Below are 13684 nucleotides of genomic sequence, written 5' to 3' on the forward strand. Positions count from 1 at the left end.
CCCAGCTCCCCTCCCCAAGATTACAGGTCCCTGCCAAGCCAGGAGCAGGCACAAAGGGAGGCACCAACCACAATAACTTCTCTGAACTCACCTCCCAAGGCAATTGTCAGTGTCCTTGGGGTCTAAGATGGGCTCTGCTCACTGCTGTGCAGGGACCAGGAGGTGGGACATGTCTGTGTTTGTGCACACAGGCTGTTCTCGCTTTCCTAGAGGGGTGTGTGGCTGGGACATGCACACAGGCTCTTGAGGTGTGGGGTTTGGAGGTTTGCTAGACCTCCCAGGACAGCTGCATGCTGAACACCTCCCATGCCAGGTGTTCCAGGCCAAGGAGCACGGCTGTCCCATATGTCCAAGAGCAGATCAGGCAAGGGTGAGCCTTCTGGGGAGTCCTGTCAAACAGGAAGTGTGACCACTGGAAACATGTCATAGAACCACAGAACAGTTTAAGTTGGAAGGGACCTTAAATCCCATCCCATTCCACCCCCTGACACTTCCCACTAGCCCAGGTTGCTCCAAGTCCCATCCAGCCTGGCCTTGGACACTTCCAGAGATCCAGGGGCAGCCACAGCTGCTCTGGGCACCTGAGCCAGGGTCTTACCACCCTCACAGGGAACAATTCCTTCACAATATCCCATCCATCCCTGCCCTCTGGCAGTGGGACGACATTCCTCCTTGTCCTGTTCCTCCAGACCCTTATCCAAAGTCTCACCCCATCTCTTCTGGAGCCCCTTTAGGCATTTGAAGAGGCTCTTAGGTCTCCCTGGAGCTGTCTCTTCTCCAGGTAAACACCCCAGCTCTCCCAGCCTGGCCAGAGCAGAGGGGCTCCAGTTCTTGGAGCATCTTCTTGACCATCCTTTGCTTTCATGCCATGAACTCCCGTGCCAGTTCATGTAAGACACCCAGAAGTCTTCCTGTGTGTGACCCTTCCTCCATCCATGGTCACTTGGTAGCCTTCCAAGTGCTTGGTTCCCTCTGTCCCTCTCACCCAAACTCTCCAGAAATTCCCCTGCTTGGCAGACAGGCACCCATTGAATATATCTGCAGAATTCATATCCCACAGGAAACGCAGTGAAATTGTTCCTTCCTTTCCATTTAAAATGGAACAATAACATTTGAAGTGATGCTGCCAGTGTGACATCCCCTGAGACAGCTCTTAATTCACTCCTTCTGTGGAGGAGACTTGAGCAAATGACCCCACCAAGAAGGACAGGGAGGCACTGCCTTTGCCCTAAACACAGGGAAGAGAGCTATTCTTGCAGGGCTGAATTTCTGGTCCACAGCACATGAGCTCAGCCCTAGGCGTGCTCAGGGCTCTTTTTGGGATAGACTTGATTTAGTGGTATGTCCTGCTGTCCTGAGGTTTACACCGTGACATAGGGTTGGGAGAATGTTCTGGATTTAAAGTGACTGATAGAAGGAGGAGAGAAGGGGCAGGTAGAAGGGGAGGGTGGCAGCTGGATATGGCTGGCTTGCTTCAGAAAGTTCGTGGTGGATTTTAGACTCTGCCGCCCCCCCTTTCCACCACTCCTGTGATTTCTGGGAACATTCCTCCAGGCTTTGATCTGCATTCCCAATACACTCCAAGTTGGAACAAACTCATGGTTTACCACCATATGGTTGCTGCTGTTCAGTTACCACAGGCTCAACCCTCCTGTATCCTGGGCTTCTTGGTCATGCTACAAGTTCCATGGCACGCCCGAAGGCTGTGCTGGGCAAGATCGCTCATGTCAGGTGCTCAGGCAGCTCGGTGATGCTCTTATCACTCACATTAGGAGGCAGGAACGTTGCCCATTGGCAGGACAGGACAAACATGTGTGTCCATATCCCAGTGAAATTCTCCCCTTGCCAAACTTTTATTGAGCGTGTCGGCCGCCCCTTTGATCTCCTCCTGCTTGGGTTGGTTTCTCAAGCGCTCCCAAGGCAGTGTGCCCAGACACTCCATGCTCTTGCCTAAGCAGTGTCATCACGCCAAGCCTGGGCCTTCCCCTGGGCACACAGGGGACCACAGGCCCCGTGTCATGCCTGGGTTTGCTCTTGTGCTGGTGCAAAGCAGGAATGAAGCCAATTAAGTCAACAAGTGAAAACATGGTGTATTGGAGAAAAGGGCCAGGCCTGGACTCTTCCTTCTCACACAGGAATCTGCAGCTGGTCCTAGTCTGGTATCTCCTGAAGATGCCTCTAATGTGGTCTCTGCTGTCTCACTCCATCCCTGAGGAGAAGACTGTGCCTGTTTCTAGCTCTGCTTGCTGTACCCCCCTCGAATGCCTGTTCCAACTCGATAGATTGATCGCATTTGTTCTTTTGTTTATGGTCCTCAAGCCAGTTTTCAACCCACATGAATGCTCATATGCAAGCCAGTTTGGATTCATTTGCCAAGTAATATCAGTAAGACAGAGCTGCTTAATGAACAGGACACTGAACACCTTCACTCTATCTCTTTATATTATAAACTGCAAATGTTTTCAGTTTGTTCCCTCCAAACCTTCAGAGCAGTTTTCACTTTTAACTCTACTTTTGGTGCCCCACTTGGAGTACCCCAAAACAGAATGTCATATGGAAAGCAGTTTTCAGGAAAACTGGGGCCAGCTATCCCAATTAGCAAGGACTTTTCAGTTGCTGAACACTCTCCCTGGTCTAAATGGAGTAGAAATAGAATGTAAATCTCTAGATTTTCAAAACATTTTGAATTTGATTTGGGCAGCTGCAATATCTTGGCCTCATTTGTCAATGTTCATGATAGACAATCCCTTAGAAGCCCTTCTCTCCTGTCCCCACCTGCACCTTAGCCAGTGCCAAGGACAGTCCTCACACCATGCACAGCAATCACCTTTGGAAGGCTTCACCAGAGGAATTATCCTTTAACCGTCTCTGCTTTTGATCCCCCACTGAATTGATGAGAAGCACCATCCTCTGCCAAGGGCTGGTGCCAGCCAGGGGCACAGAAAGTCCTGGATGACCCAGAGCTGGTGTCCTTGCTGCTGGTGACTTGTACCCTGGTGCCTTCTCTGCAGGAGCTGTGCAGAATCCTGGGGGAGCCACAGAGGCCAAGAATTCAGAGCTGCAGCTCTTTAGCTATGGCCACCTGGAAATGGAGGGCTGTGCCAGGCAAGGTGACTCCCAAGGGAGCAGTGATTCTGCCTCCAAATCCCAGCATGGCAAAGCAAGGCCTACAAGTGTTTATGGCTCCGTAAGAGGCTTCTCCAGCCTGATGTGTCATGGAAACCCACCAAAGCTGCTGTCTCAGGAGTCCCCTACTGCAGACAGTCACTGCACTGCTCCATAAACAGCTTCTCAGCACAGTGCCAGTACATGTGAGCACTGCCCAGAAATGCCAGCCCCTCTTCCGAGGAAGAGCAGTCGCTCCTGAAGGAGTCATGCCCCACATCCAGCATCACTGCCATGCTGCCCCATACAAGAGTGGCACTGCCTTGGAGTGAGACCCTGTGCTGGACAGCCCTCCCAGAGTGGATGTTCCAGGTGCCTGGGAGCTGATGAGGGGTTGGGGGGCTCTAACAGCAGGCAAGGGCACCCAAGAACTGCACTGGTGCCCCATAAGCTGTGATGACTCCATTGTTCTCTGGACCCACACGGGAAGAGGAGTGAGAAGGGCCCTCACAGGTGCAAGGGAGGAGAAGAGGGCTGCTGCATTCACATTCCCAACACTCATGCCTGCATTTTATTTCATTTTGCTTTTGTGCTGTTTCTTGGTTCCCCGGCCTGGTGGAGGAGGCCACAGCGGGTCCTGAGCGAGTGGAGCTGAGGCTGCAGCGCTGCCTCCGCGGCACTCCCCGTGACGGTGAGTCCCTCTGCCCGCGGGGCCCGAGAAGAGGCAGGTGAAAGAGCCAGTGGCTGGGAAGGGGTCTGATCTTGCCACTGTGCCCTGAAGCAAGAGGTGAATGGCAATGAACACCTGCCTTTGGCTGCAGTTTCTCTTCTTGGCACCGAGCGCTCGTGCTTGGATTCAAAGCACGGTAACAAAGCCCTTGCCGGCGAACACATTTCAACATGTTATTATTCCCAGGCCGGCTTTCAAGATCTCTTTCTATTCCTTCTGTACTGATTGCTCTTGTTTCTCTTGGCTCCCAGCTCTGACTTTTCAGGCTTCATTAACTGGAATTTATTAGCAACTTTAAACAATCTTCCTGCTGCCAAAAAGAGAGAAAGAAAAGAAGACGGAAAAAAAAAAAGGAAAGAAACAAAGAGGAGACATACTAAACTCTGGGCTGCTCCCTGCCTGTGTGAGGCCCAGCTCAGAACACCTCAATTTCTGAAGGTTTTCTTTGCAGGGAAAGTCTGGTGAGTGCCTGGGCTGGGACCGTGCCTGCTCAGGCGGCCTCTCCTGTCTCTGGGGGCTGTGGGGCCAGAGGGGAGCACAGCCTGGTGCCACTGAGGGCTCCTCTCCCACTGCCTCTTCCGAGGCAGCTGAGTCTGGAGAATCTGGTCTCTGGGCATCCCCTGAGCACCAGAACTGATTGCACTCACAGCCCCTTCCTGAGCAGCTCTCAGTAAAAACAAACAGCACCTGAGGGCCTGCTCTCAGTGCTGGACAGATGAGGAGCTGGTAGTGAAAATAACTTTACCCAGAGCACACAGGGAGTGAGCTGGAGCAGTCCCTGCACCCTCACCTGTGCCCTAGCCACAGCGTCCCCTCTGAGCCCACTGGGACACGTTTGGTGTCCAGTTTGGTGCAGAAATGCCCTGAGGGACACATTGGGTGTCATGGGTGGCTGGTCTGACTGGCCTCAGGACTCTCGTGTGACACCCTGCTCTCGTTTTTCCCTCACAGGCCTCCACACAGTGTGCCTGCATGCAGAGGACTGATAACTCAGGGCAGCAACCTGGGTTTGCAGGGCTCCACAGCAGTGGAACCAAGCACATTTGTCCTTGCTGTCCATGTGCTTCACATCCACCCATTTTTGCTGCTGTCTTCCCCTCTCCCATTATTCCTTTTCCTGGGATGAATCCCAGCTCCATGCACAAGCTCAGCCCTGAGTCCAGCTGATCTCTGACTTCTGTGAAATTTCACTTTCTTGAGGAGCCTGGGGTGATGCTAAAATAGAGGAACAGAAAGAGGAGGAATCGTGAAAGGTGTGGAACACCAGCTCTCCTCCACAGGACCCTGGGCTACTGGGGTTAAATTAATGAGAAGATAGAATCAGAGAATCAGGGGTGAGAGCAGGATGGGAGAACCTTGAGGAGGAGCCAGAGGAACCGGGCTTTCTCTGACTGTTGAAGAAGATAAAGGTTACAGATCAAGGACAAGGGTTGTCAAGAATTTCTGGGATGTTTCTGAACATTAGATTATGTCATAGAATCTTGAAAAGGAGATTTGAAAATCTGGATTGGAATTGGCAAATTTTTTGCTGAAGAACCTCTGATTTTTTTCATAACGTTACAGCACCTAAGGCATCTTTGGCAATACAGCAAATATAATTTGAAATACCATTTTATTTTTGGGCTTTACCCAAATAAAAGAATAAACGTTAAGAAGTAACCTGAAGATGAAACTATTTTTTCTCTCTCAGGTTAAAAGAAATTTTTTGGGGTTGACCAAAGCCCCAGAACATCATTTTTGGTCACCTTGAACTAAATTTTGTCTTCAGTTGCTCCAGCCTGTTACTCACCTGGTTTATCCAGCATGTAATAAGGAACATTAGATTGTAGATATTAAACTATCAGAGAACATCCAAAGAAGGGCAGTGAAGATGGTGAAAGGCTTTGGGGGAAGCCGTGTGAGGAGCAGCTGAGGGCACTTGTTCTGTTCAGCCCCTGGAGAAGAAGACAAGTGGCAGGCACTGATCTCTCTGACCAGTGACAGGACCCAAGGGATTTGCCTTACATTGTGTCAGGGGAGGGAATTGGTCATGGCTCCAAGCCTGACTGAGTTCAAAAAGCATTTGGACAACGTCCTTGGGACCAAGGTGTGACTTTGGGGATGGTGCTGTACAGGGCTGGGAGTTGGATTTGGTGATCTTTGTGGGTCCTGTCCAACTCATATTCTGTGACTTTGTGACTCTGTGGGGAAGGCAGACTGGGACCATAATCCCAAAATCCCTGGGGATGAGAAACCTGCTGAAGGCTTTCAATCTAACTGAAGACAGGCACTTGCAGCAAGGATGAGCTGCAGCAGAGTCCTTTTCATTCAGTACTTCCCTGCCTGGAGTGGGACAGGCAGGAGGGCAGGCAGGCAGGTCTTCCTCCTCCCCAGGAGACACTGGGATACCTGGATTTGGGATACCTGGGCTGTCCCTCACTGCTCAGCAGGGATTTCTGCTCTTCACTCACTTGGCATGTCCCCGGATGGGCAGTTCTGCCATGGGGATGAAGACAAGGGGCTCAGTCTGGTGTGCTGCGTGTCACCCTGGCACACACTGGGAATGTGTCCCAGCTAGATGAAACCAGCAGAGATCTGAGCTGTGAAACCTGAACAAACTTTCCTTGAGGATGTCTAAACAAGCAGGATTTGTTTGCTGGATTCTTATGCGTGTCCTGGCACAGAGGGTGATCCCAGCCTGAATGTCATGGTCCTGATGTAATGTTGTGGGATGAAAATTGGGTGAAGATACAAATGAAAAGAGCAGGGAAAATGCCAGGCAAGTTGCATTATTGGTCAATGACATGCTGTACAAACTGTCCCTGTCCAGCTGTTGTTGTTGAAAGAATCAGTTTTAATTTATATTTGCCATAATATATAAAATCCTTCCTTGCTTGATTTAATGTAAATTACTTGATTTCTATAAATAGGATTGCTATCTTACTGCTATCAAATTCAAGCAGGCACTTTGCTATGCATGGAAACATGATGCTGCAGTTTGCATTTCTTCCCCTGTGATTTTAGTTCTTTCCAAAGGGGGACTTGTGACACATCGAACCTCTTGGTAAGATGTTATCTAACAACTTCCAATTATTTTTTTTCAGATTTTCCTCTTTAAATTTTTCCCCTTTGCCTTTTTCATTCATAATTATTTTTGGCTGTGGGAAGCTGGCCCTTTTGGAACCTATGAATATTTATTCGTTGTTGGTTGAGACTGCTGTATTTGTACATGACATAATCAGGACACAGTTGCTTGTAGCAAAACAACTGCTAATTGTACACAGCAGAGTCTGGTCTGTGTGTGTGAAAAGCCTCAGGACCCCCAGTGAAGGTGCTGGGTGTCCACACTTTGACATGGATGTTGATAAAATGAAAAGAGAAAGGCTGCAAGATGGGTGCAAAGTGGTGAATAACCCACCTTCTGTGGGCAGCTGTGGCTCCAAAGCCAAAACAGGATCAAAAATGCCTCCTTGGCAGCCTGCTGGGGAGGGGGGCTTGGGTGGCCGGGGTCCTTACAACTCTAATGAATTTAAAATACAGACAGATGATGATCAGTTACAAAACCATTGAAGTAAAAAACCCAGAATATAAAATCACAGAATCCTGCAATGATTTGGATTTGGAAGGACCTTAAAGATCATCTCATTCTACCATCCTGCCATGGCAGGGACACCTTCCACCATCCCAGGCTGCTCCAAGCCCTGTCCAGCCTGGCCTTGGACACTTCCAGGGATCCAGGGGCAGCCACAGCTGCTCTGGGCACCTGTGCCAGGGCCTGCCCGCCCTCACAGGGTGTTAGGGTGATGTCTGTACTTCTGACATGTTGGAAAATATAATTTATGAAATGCCAGTGTTGTGCCTTGTGGTGGTGGCAAGATCTGATTGGGAGAAGTGAAAGTGTTTAATTTAGGCAGATTAAGTTGCAGTAACTGTTCTATACACAGTAACTTTACAACACACATAAAATGCAGCATTAATATTAGTATTTCATGAGTGCAATAACAGTGTTTTGAAGGAATTGTGTTTTCCAACAGTAGCTATTGTGTTGAAAGTACCAACAGCATGAGAATAACACCTGGAGGTATTTCTCATGGTCAAGTGGAGTAAGACCATACAGGTGCAATTTACTCATGCAGAAATGGTCAACCTCAACATTCTGCCCCCTGGGCTCCCATTTTTGGGGCTCACAAAGGATTCCAGTGGTTTCTTGTGCTGCTGGATAATTTTCACACTTTCAGAAGTGGGGCCACTCCTTCACTGACACACAGCCACATGCTGATCCCCAGGACTGAGACTGCTGCTGTGTCTGAGTGTGTCTGCTCAGACCTCAGTGCACACTGGTGGGAGGTGGGACACCTCAGCCTCTGGGGAAAACGTTTTGGATTTCAGTTTTCCAGGGTGGGTTCCATCCCAACTGCGAAGCACCCAGGGATTAATGTGTCTCTGGGTTGCAGGAGACCCTGTCTGCTGAAGAGTGAATGAAGTTCTCTGTTTGCTGGCTCTGCTCCAGGGTACAGTGTTGATTTTTTAGTGGGAGATTAGGTCCTCTTTTGGCACTCTTTTGGCACTCTTTTGGTCCTCTTTTATTTTGGCTTTTGGCACGTGCATCACCTCAGCCTTCATTTTCACAATGGGCTCGCTCAGGTTCTTATCAGTCCCTCCGTCGCTGGAAAGTGCCGAGGCCCAGGCCCCGGTGGGCCACAGGCGTGAGCTCCCGGGGTTTGGCTGGGTGTTCAGTCCAGAGCAGGCTTGCACAGATCCAAGAAAATTGGGAAAAAACAAACAAAGGTCCAGGAAACTCCTCTGCCTCAGCTAGCTAGAACTAACTAAAAGGCAGAGAGAAGCTCTGTCTGAAGGTGACGACCTCAGTGAAGCCCCTAAGCCGGAGCAGCAAATAAATGGTGTCCCAGCACTCAGTCTGCTTCCATCCCAGCCTGCAGCTGCAGTAACAGCCCTGGAGGCTGTGGCCAGTGCTACAGGACTCTCTGAAGTGTCCCCCCAGCACCCCAACCATCCCCTGCCCGTGTGGCTGCCCCGTACTCACAGCTCCTCCAGGAAGCGCAGGTGCCGGAGCGCGCTGGGCTGCAGCTGGCTGATGTTGTTCATGCTCAGGTCTCTGGCAGGAAGGAAAGACAGAGGTTTCTGATCAGTCACGGAGTGGTTTGCATAGAATAAACCTCAGTGCTGGGCTCTGTGTCCCCTCTCTGCTAAGTGGGAGGGTGAGAAGCCTCTGCAAACAGCATTTCAGCATTAGCATCTGATCACAGCCCAGGCTCTGCCTGCAGAGGGATGGAGAGGAGTAGCCAGAGAGAGCTGGCTCCTTCAGGGTGGTCTGCCTGAGCTTCTCCAAGTTATGAAGCAAGTTAGGACATTTCCCAACAGCACCAGAAGCATTGCTGTCTCACAGTTTTTGGAGAGTGAACAGGAAGCCCCATGACACTGGAATAGGACAGTATGTCCTTGGGCCCAAGAGCACCTCTCTGTCACCACGGTCATGCCAGCCCCCACAGGGAGCTTCTCCAGTGTGTGGACAGACATCTGCTTCTGAGGAGAGAGCAGCCCAAGGGAGAAGGGATCCATCCCACTGGACACTTCCCTACAGTGTGCAGACTAGAGAAGCACACCAGGCCTGAGGGGCAGAGCTTGGCTCTGTGAGTGACAAACTGAAGGTAGGAGGTGGAAGGAACCTGGCTGAGTGTGCTTGTCTCACTGCCATCTCCAGCTAAAGGCTCATCTCCTCTGCTTAGGCTCCAGCAGAGCCTCTGGAGGAGGCTGTGCTGGTACCCAAAGGGTTCAGGGTGGTGCTGAAGCCCTCTGCACGTTCCAGAGTCACAATGAGCTCCCTGTGCAGGGCTCTCCTCATCTCAGGGCACGAGAGTAGCTGAGTCTGGCCCGAGTGATTCAATACACAAGCTGGTATTTGGATAAAACAAGGATGTTTCTGGGCTCTGACACCTGATAGCTGCAACCCTGCCTTCATGAGAAGCTGCACATGAAGAAAGCCACGCTGCTTGCCCCAACCCAGCCCAGGCTGTGTCCAGGTGAGGGAGGGAGCATTGACCTTTAAAGCTAAGAGTTAAGATGAGGCTGAATTAAAAGCTGGTGTGGTTAAAACCCATGGGAATGGATGGGGCATATCCCCTACTGAGCAAAGCCATCCTGGGCAGCGTCATCTGGGCTGCTGGAGGGCTGCTCTTTGTCACTGTGCACAGACAGGGCACAGCTCGGCTCCTGGGAGCTTGGACTGAATAGCAGAGGCTGATGGGTGTGATGAGAAAATGAGGAGAAACAACAACAAAATAAAGGCAATTTATTTACTCTTTCCTTCTGCAAACCTCACAGACTTGGAAGCCTAAGGAAGGATGTTCCCCATCCTCCCAGTGCCACTGGAATGTCTTGGCACTGGGAGGAGGCTTGTGCTGAGGACAAGGACAGAAGCAGGAAGGAGAAAACACCCTCAGGAGAATCCAGCAATACAAGAGGGCTGTTCCAGCTGCTCAGAGAACCTGAGATCCCACAGGTCACATATCAAATGACCTGGAGCATCTCAGCTGGCTTTGGCTTCTGGATAGCAAATTGCTTCACTGAAAAATGAGTTCATTGGAAAATTTACTGAGATGCCTTTGTATTCCTCAGTAAAAAAGAGTTTTGCTGGTAAAGACCAGAACACCTGGGGGACAAAGGCTTCTACATTTTGACCATTTTCCACAAAAAAAAACCCAAACCACCATGTTCTAACCAGCTCTTTGGCACTGGTGGAGGCAGGTGACAGATCAGGAAGGTTGGAAGCTGTCTTTTCACATTTTCTGGAGAGGTATCCTGTGATAAAACCACAGACATTCATGAGCCCATTTGAAAATACTCCTGGAGTATTTCAGTTTACTTTTTTCTTTATAACTTTCTCTTCTCCAAAGAAGTAGTAGAAAACTCACCAAAAATCCATGAGAATTCAAAATTCTGTTTTCAGAATGAGTGCAAAAGGAAAATTATTGCCTGCACTGTTCTGTGTGCAATGCTGCATTCTATATTTTGGTGAACCCAGGATACAAGGGTTAAAATATTACTTTGTGCTGCTTCTATTTTTATTTTTAAACCCCCCAAGGGCAGTTGCTACTTAGCACCCATTAAAACATCTTTTTTTCCTACATCAAAGTGTCTCCTGTTTTTGTTGCAATGAATCTGTCTGATGTTTTGACATGTTGTGGAACAATGTGAAAATAACGAAAAATAATGTAAAATGAAAGACTGTGAAGGAAAACACAGATCTGAAACATCCAAGATCTCCTTGAAACTGTGAGGCATTTTCCTTAAGTTGCTTTCTGCTGGCAGTGTAGAGAATACCCCTTGCTTGCTGCAGGAGCTGCTTTCCAAGCCTCATGGACGTGCCCTTTGTGTCCCCAGGCAGGTGGGGACAGTTGGACACGTGGTGGGTGGTGGCTGTGGGGACGTGCAGACCCCAGCATCCGTCCCAGGCAGCAGCGGGGATAGGCTGCTGTCAGGTGGCTGAGGATATGGGATGTCAAATATCTTTTAGAATCACAAAATGGTTTGGGTTGGAAAGGATCTCAGAGCTCATCTCCTTCCACCCCCTGCCATGGCTGGGACACCTTCCACTGTCCTGGGTTTCTCCAAGCCCCGTCCAACCTGGCCTTGGACACTTCTCCTGCCCTGATCCATACCTGAAAGGAACAAAATACACTGGTTCCTGAAAAAATCTTCCAAAAGGCAGAGGAGAGATACCATTATCCCATCACTCTGGCAGTCTGCACAGCATGTGGAGTCTTTAAAAGACCTCATTCCCTCCCTCCCTCCATCCTGCAGCCCTGGGGCTCCTGGCCACGGGCAGCTCTGAGGCAAGGGGCTCTCTCCCACCGTCTCTTTGGGCAGTGAAGAAAAGCCCAGCCTGTATTTTCCAGGTTGTTACATAGAAAATATTCTGAGTAATTTTATTTAAAAGTCACTAGTGTTTAGGCTGTTTGAACACTCTGGTGGTTTGCAGTCCTGCAGGACTCAAATCTAATACATCTACACTGACAACCCTGAAAAGGGTACCCCAAAAGTGCCCCAAAAATCCTGGCAGTGGTTTGCCAGCTCATGATCAGCAAGGCAAAAGTTCCAGGGACTCAGTTTTGCCATTAACTCTCCAGTGTGACATCCTGCAGGGACCCCCCAGCAGCTCCTCCAGAGCAGGGGACATCACACCCCACTGGTTGTGGTGGAATTCCTGGCCTGGCTGTGGTGTGAGGACTGTATGGAATGTGCAAGGAGAAATGGTGTGAAGGAAGAACAAATTCCTCCAAGGGCTGGAAATAAACTTCCCAAGCACAGCCCTGGACCCGATGATTTTTCTAGCCACAAAAGTATGAGATGTTTCTCCACAGGCTGTCCATGCTTGTGTGAAAACCCAGGCACAGGAGTCTTGCCTGAAGTGTTGTGGGAGTAAATATTTGACTTATTACTCATTTAAAAATGTTGTTGACTTGTTGCTGTGTTTTCCCAAGCTCGTGCTTTTCCTCTTAGTAAGGTTTCTTATGTTATGTACATCCCCAACACATGCAAGGGTGGAAATGCTTCCTGTCAGAGCAATCAGAGAAGCTGTTTATCTCTTCAAGTGTTTGGGGGTGGTTACTTCAGTCAGCCACACTCAGTTAATTTAAAAGGAACCCATGGTATTTGAACCTTGTTGGATTATTTTTTTCTGCAGCATCTAGCAGAAGAAATAGAGATCCATGGACTAAAAGGGTTAGGGGCTCCTCTGACCTTTCTCAGCTGGGTCAGTGACTTTGACTTTCCAAGCTAGAGCTCTCTTCTGAGTGACTGAGCATCCAGAGAAGCCAAACAAGTGCTGGGTCACTCATGTCTGTGCATGGCTCTTGTCATGGAGAAACTGTTCCAAAGGTGAGGTCTGTGCAGAGCAGGCTGTACAGAAGTGCACAAAGAATATGACTCAAATCCCAAAGTGCCTTAAAGTCTAAAATAAATTAGAAAGGTAGGAGAAGAAATGGGGTGCTGCAGCTTCACCCAGGCTTGCAGGGGAACTGTCCAGATTCTTGCCTTTGAGTTCATGATACCACTCAGCACTGGTGCTCTGGGACAAGCCATCCCTCTCCTGCCTCAGAGCTCCCCTGCTCCTCCTTCCCCAGTGACTGGCCTGTCTGTCCTCTCTACAAAATATCAAATAAAAGCAGGAATTCTTCTGCTGTCAAATCATCCTCCATGGCTGTGGTCTGGAACGCTGCCAGTGGAGTGAACTACTCTACTACTCCCAAAACTGAAACTCTGCCCTCGTATCACTCTGCTTCCCCAAGAAGAAATGCCTTTTAATGCCTCTTGCATTAGGTGTAGAGAACACCTATGTTTTCAAATGGCACTGCACCAAAGCCATCATGGCTATAATTAGTGTGATTTAACTTTCCCCCCTTCCCCAACTAATTCTAAACATTTATCCTAAGCATTTCTAACTTGTACCTGCAGGAAAACTGAGACACAGTTCATGGAAACTGAGCTCATGTGATTCAGCCTCAGACCTTACAACTCCTCTGGCCCTCGAGGGCTTCCTTAAATTATTTGCTTTGATGTCACCTTCTTTCATGAACAACCTTTGATTATTCACTGATGAGCTGATCTTCCTTACCAAAAAATGAGGTGACACACACACTGCTCTGGGTTCCCTGGTGGAACCCACACTATGAGATGGTGACCACAGAGTTTTAGCTCATGGATGGCATGAGCTTTAAAGATCAAAGGGGTTTATCCTTGGCATGACTGCTGGGGCAGGCTGTGGTGCTGTGCTCAGAGCCGTGGATGTCACCGTGGGGAGCGAGAGGGCAGAGAAGGCACCTGCAGGGCTTTGTGAGGACTGCATGGAAT

General features: G+C 49.5%; 1 protein-coding gene across 1 annotated transcript in view; it reads right to left on the reverse strand.

Moving 5' to 3' along the window:
- The window catches only part of LGR6 (leucine rich repeat containing G protein-coupled receptor 6), a 149076-nt gene that overhangs the window by 83543 nt on the left and 51849 nt on the right, over positions 1-13684 (reverse strand). Inside the window, exon 2 of the mRNA XM_014258902.2 lies at positions 8859-8930. Coding sequence (XP_014114377.2) covers positions 8859-8930 — 72 coding nt within the window. The remainder of the gene's footprint in view (positions 1-8858; positions 8931-13684) is intronic.

The sequence above is a fragment of the Pseudopodoces humilis genome, chromosome 26 (genome assembly GCF_049639895.1).
Source record: "Pseudopodoces humilis isolate 2021_Gansu_Grassland_sample_001 chromosome 26, ASM4963989v1, whole genome shotgun sequence".
Classification (NCBI taxonomy): Eukaryota; Metazoa; Chordata; class Aves; order Passeriformes; family Paridae; genus Pseudopodoces; species Pseudopodoces humilis.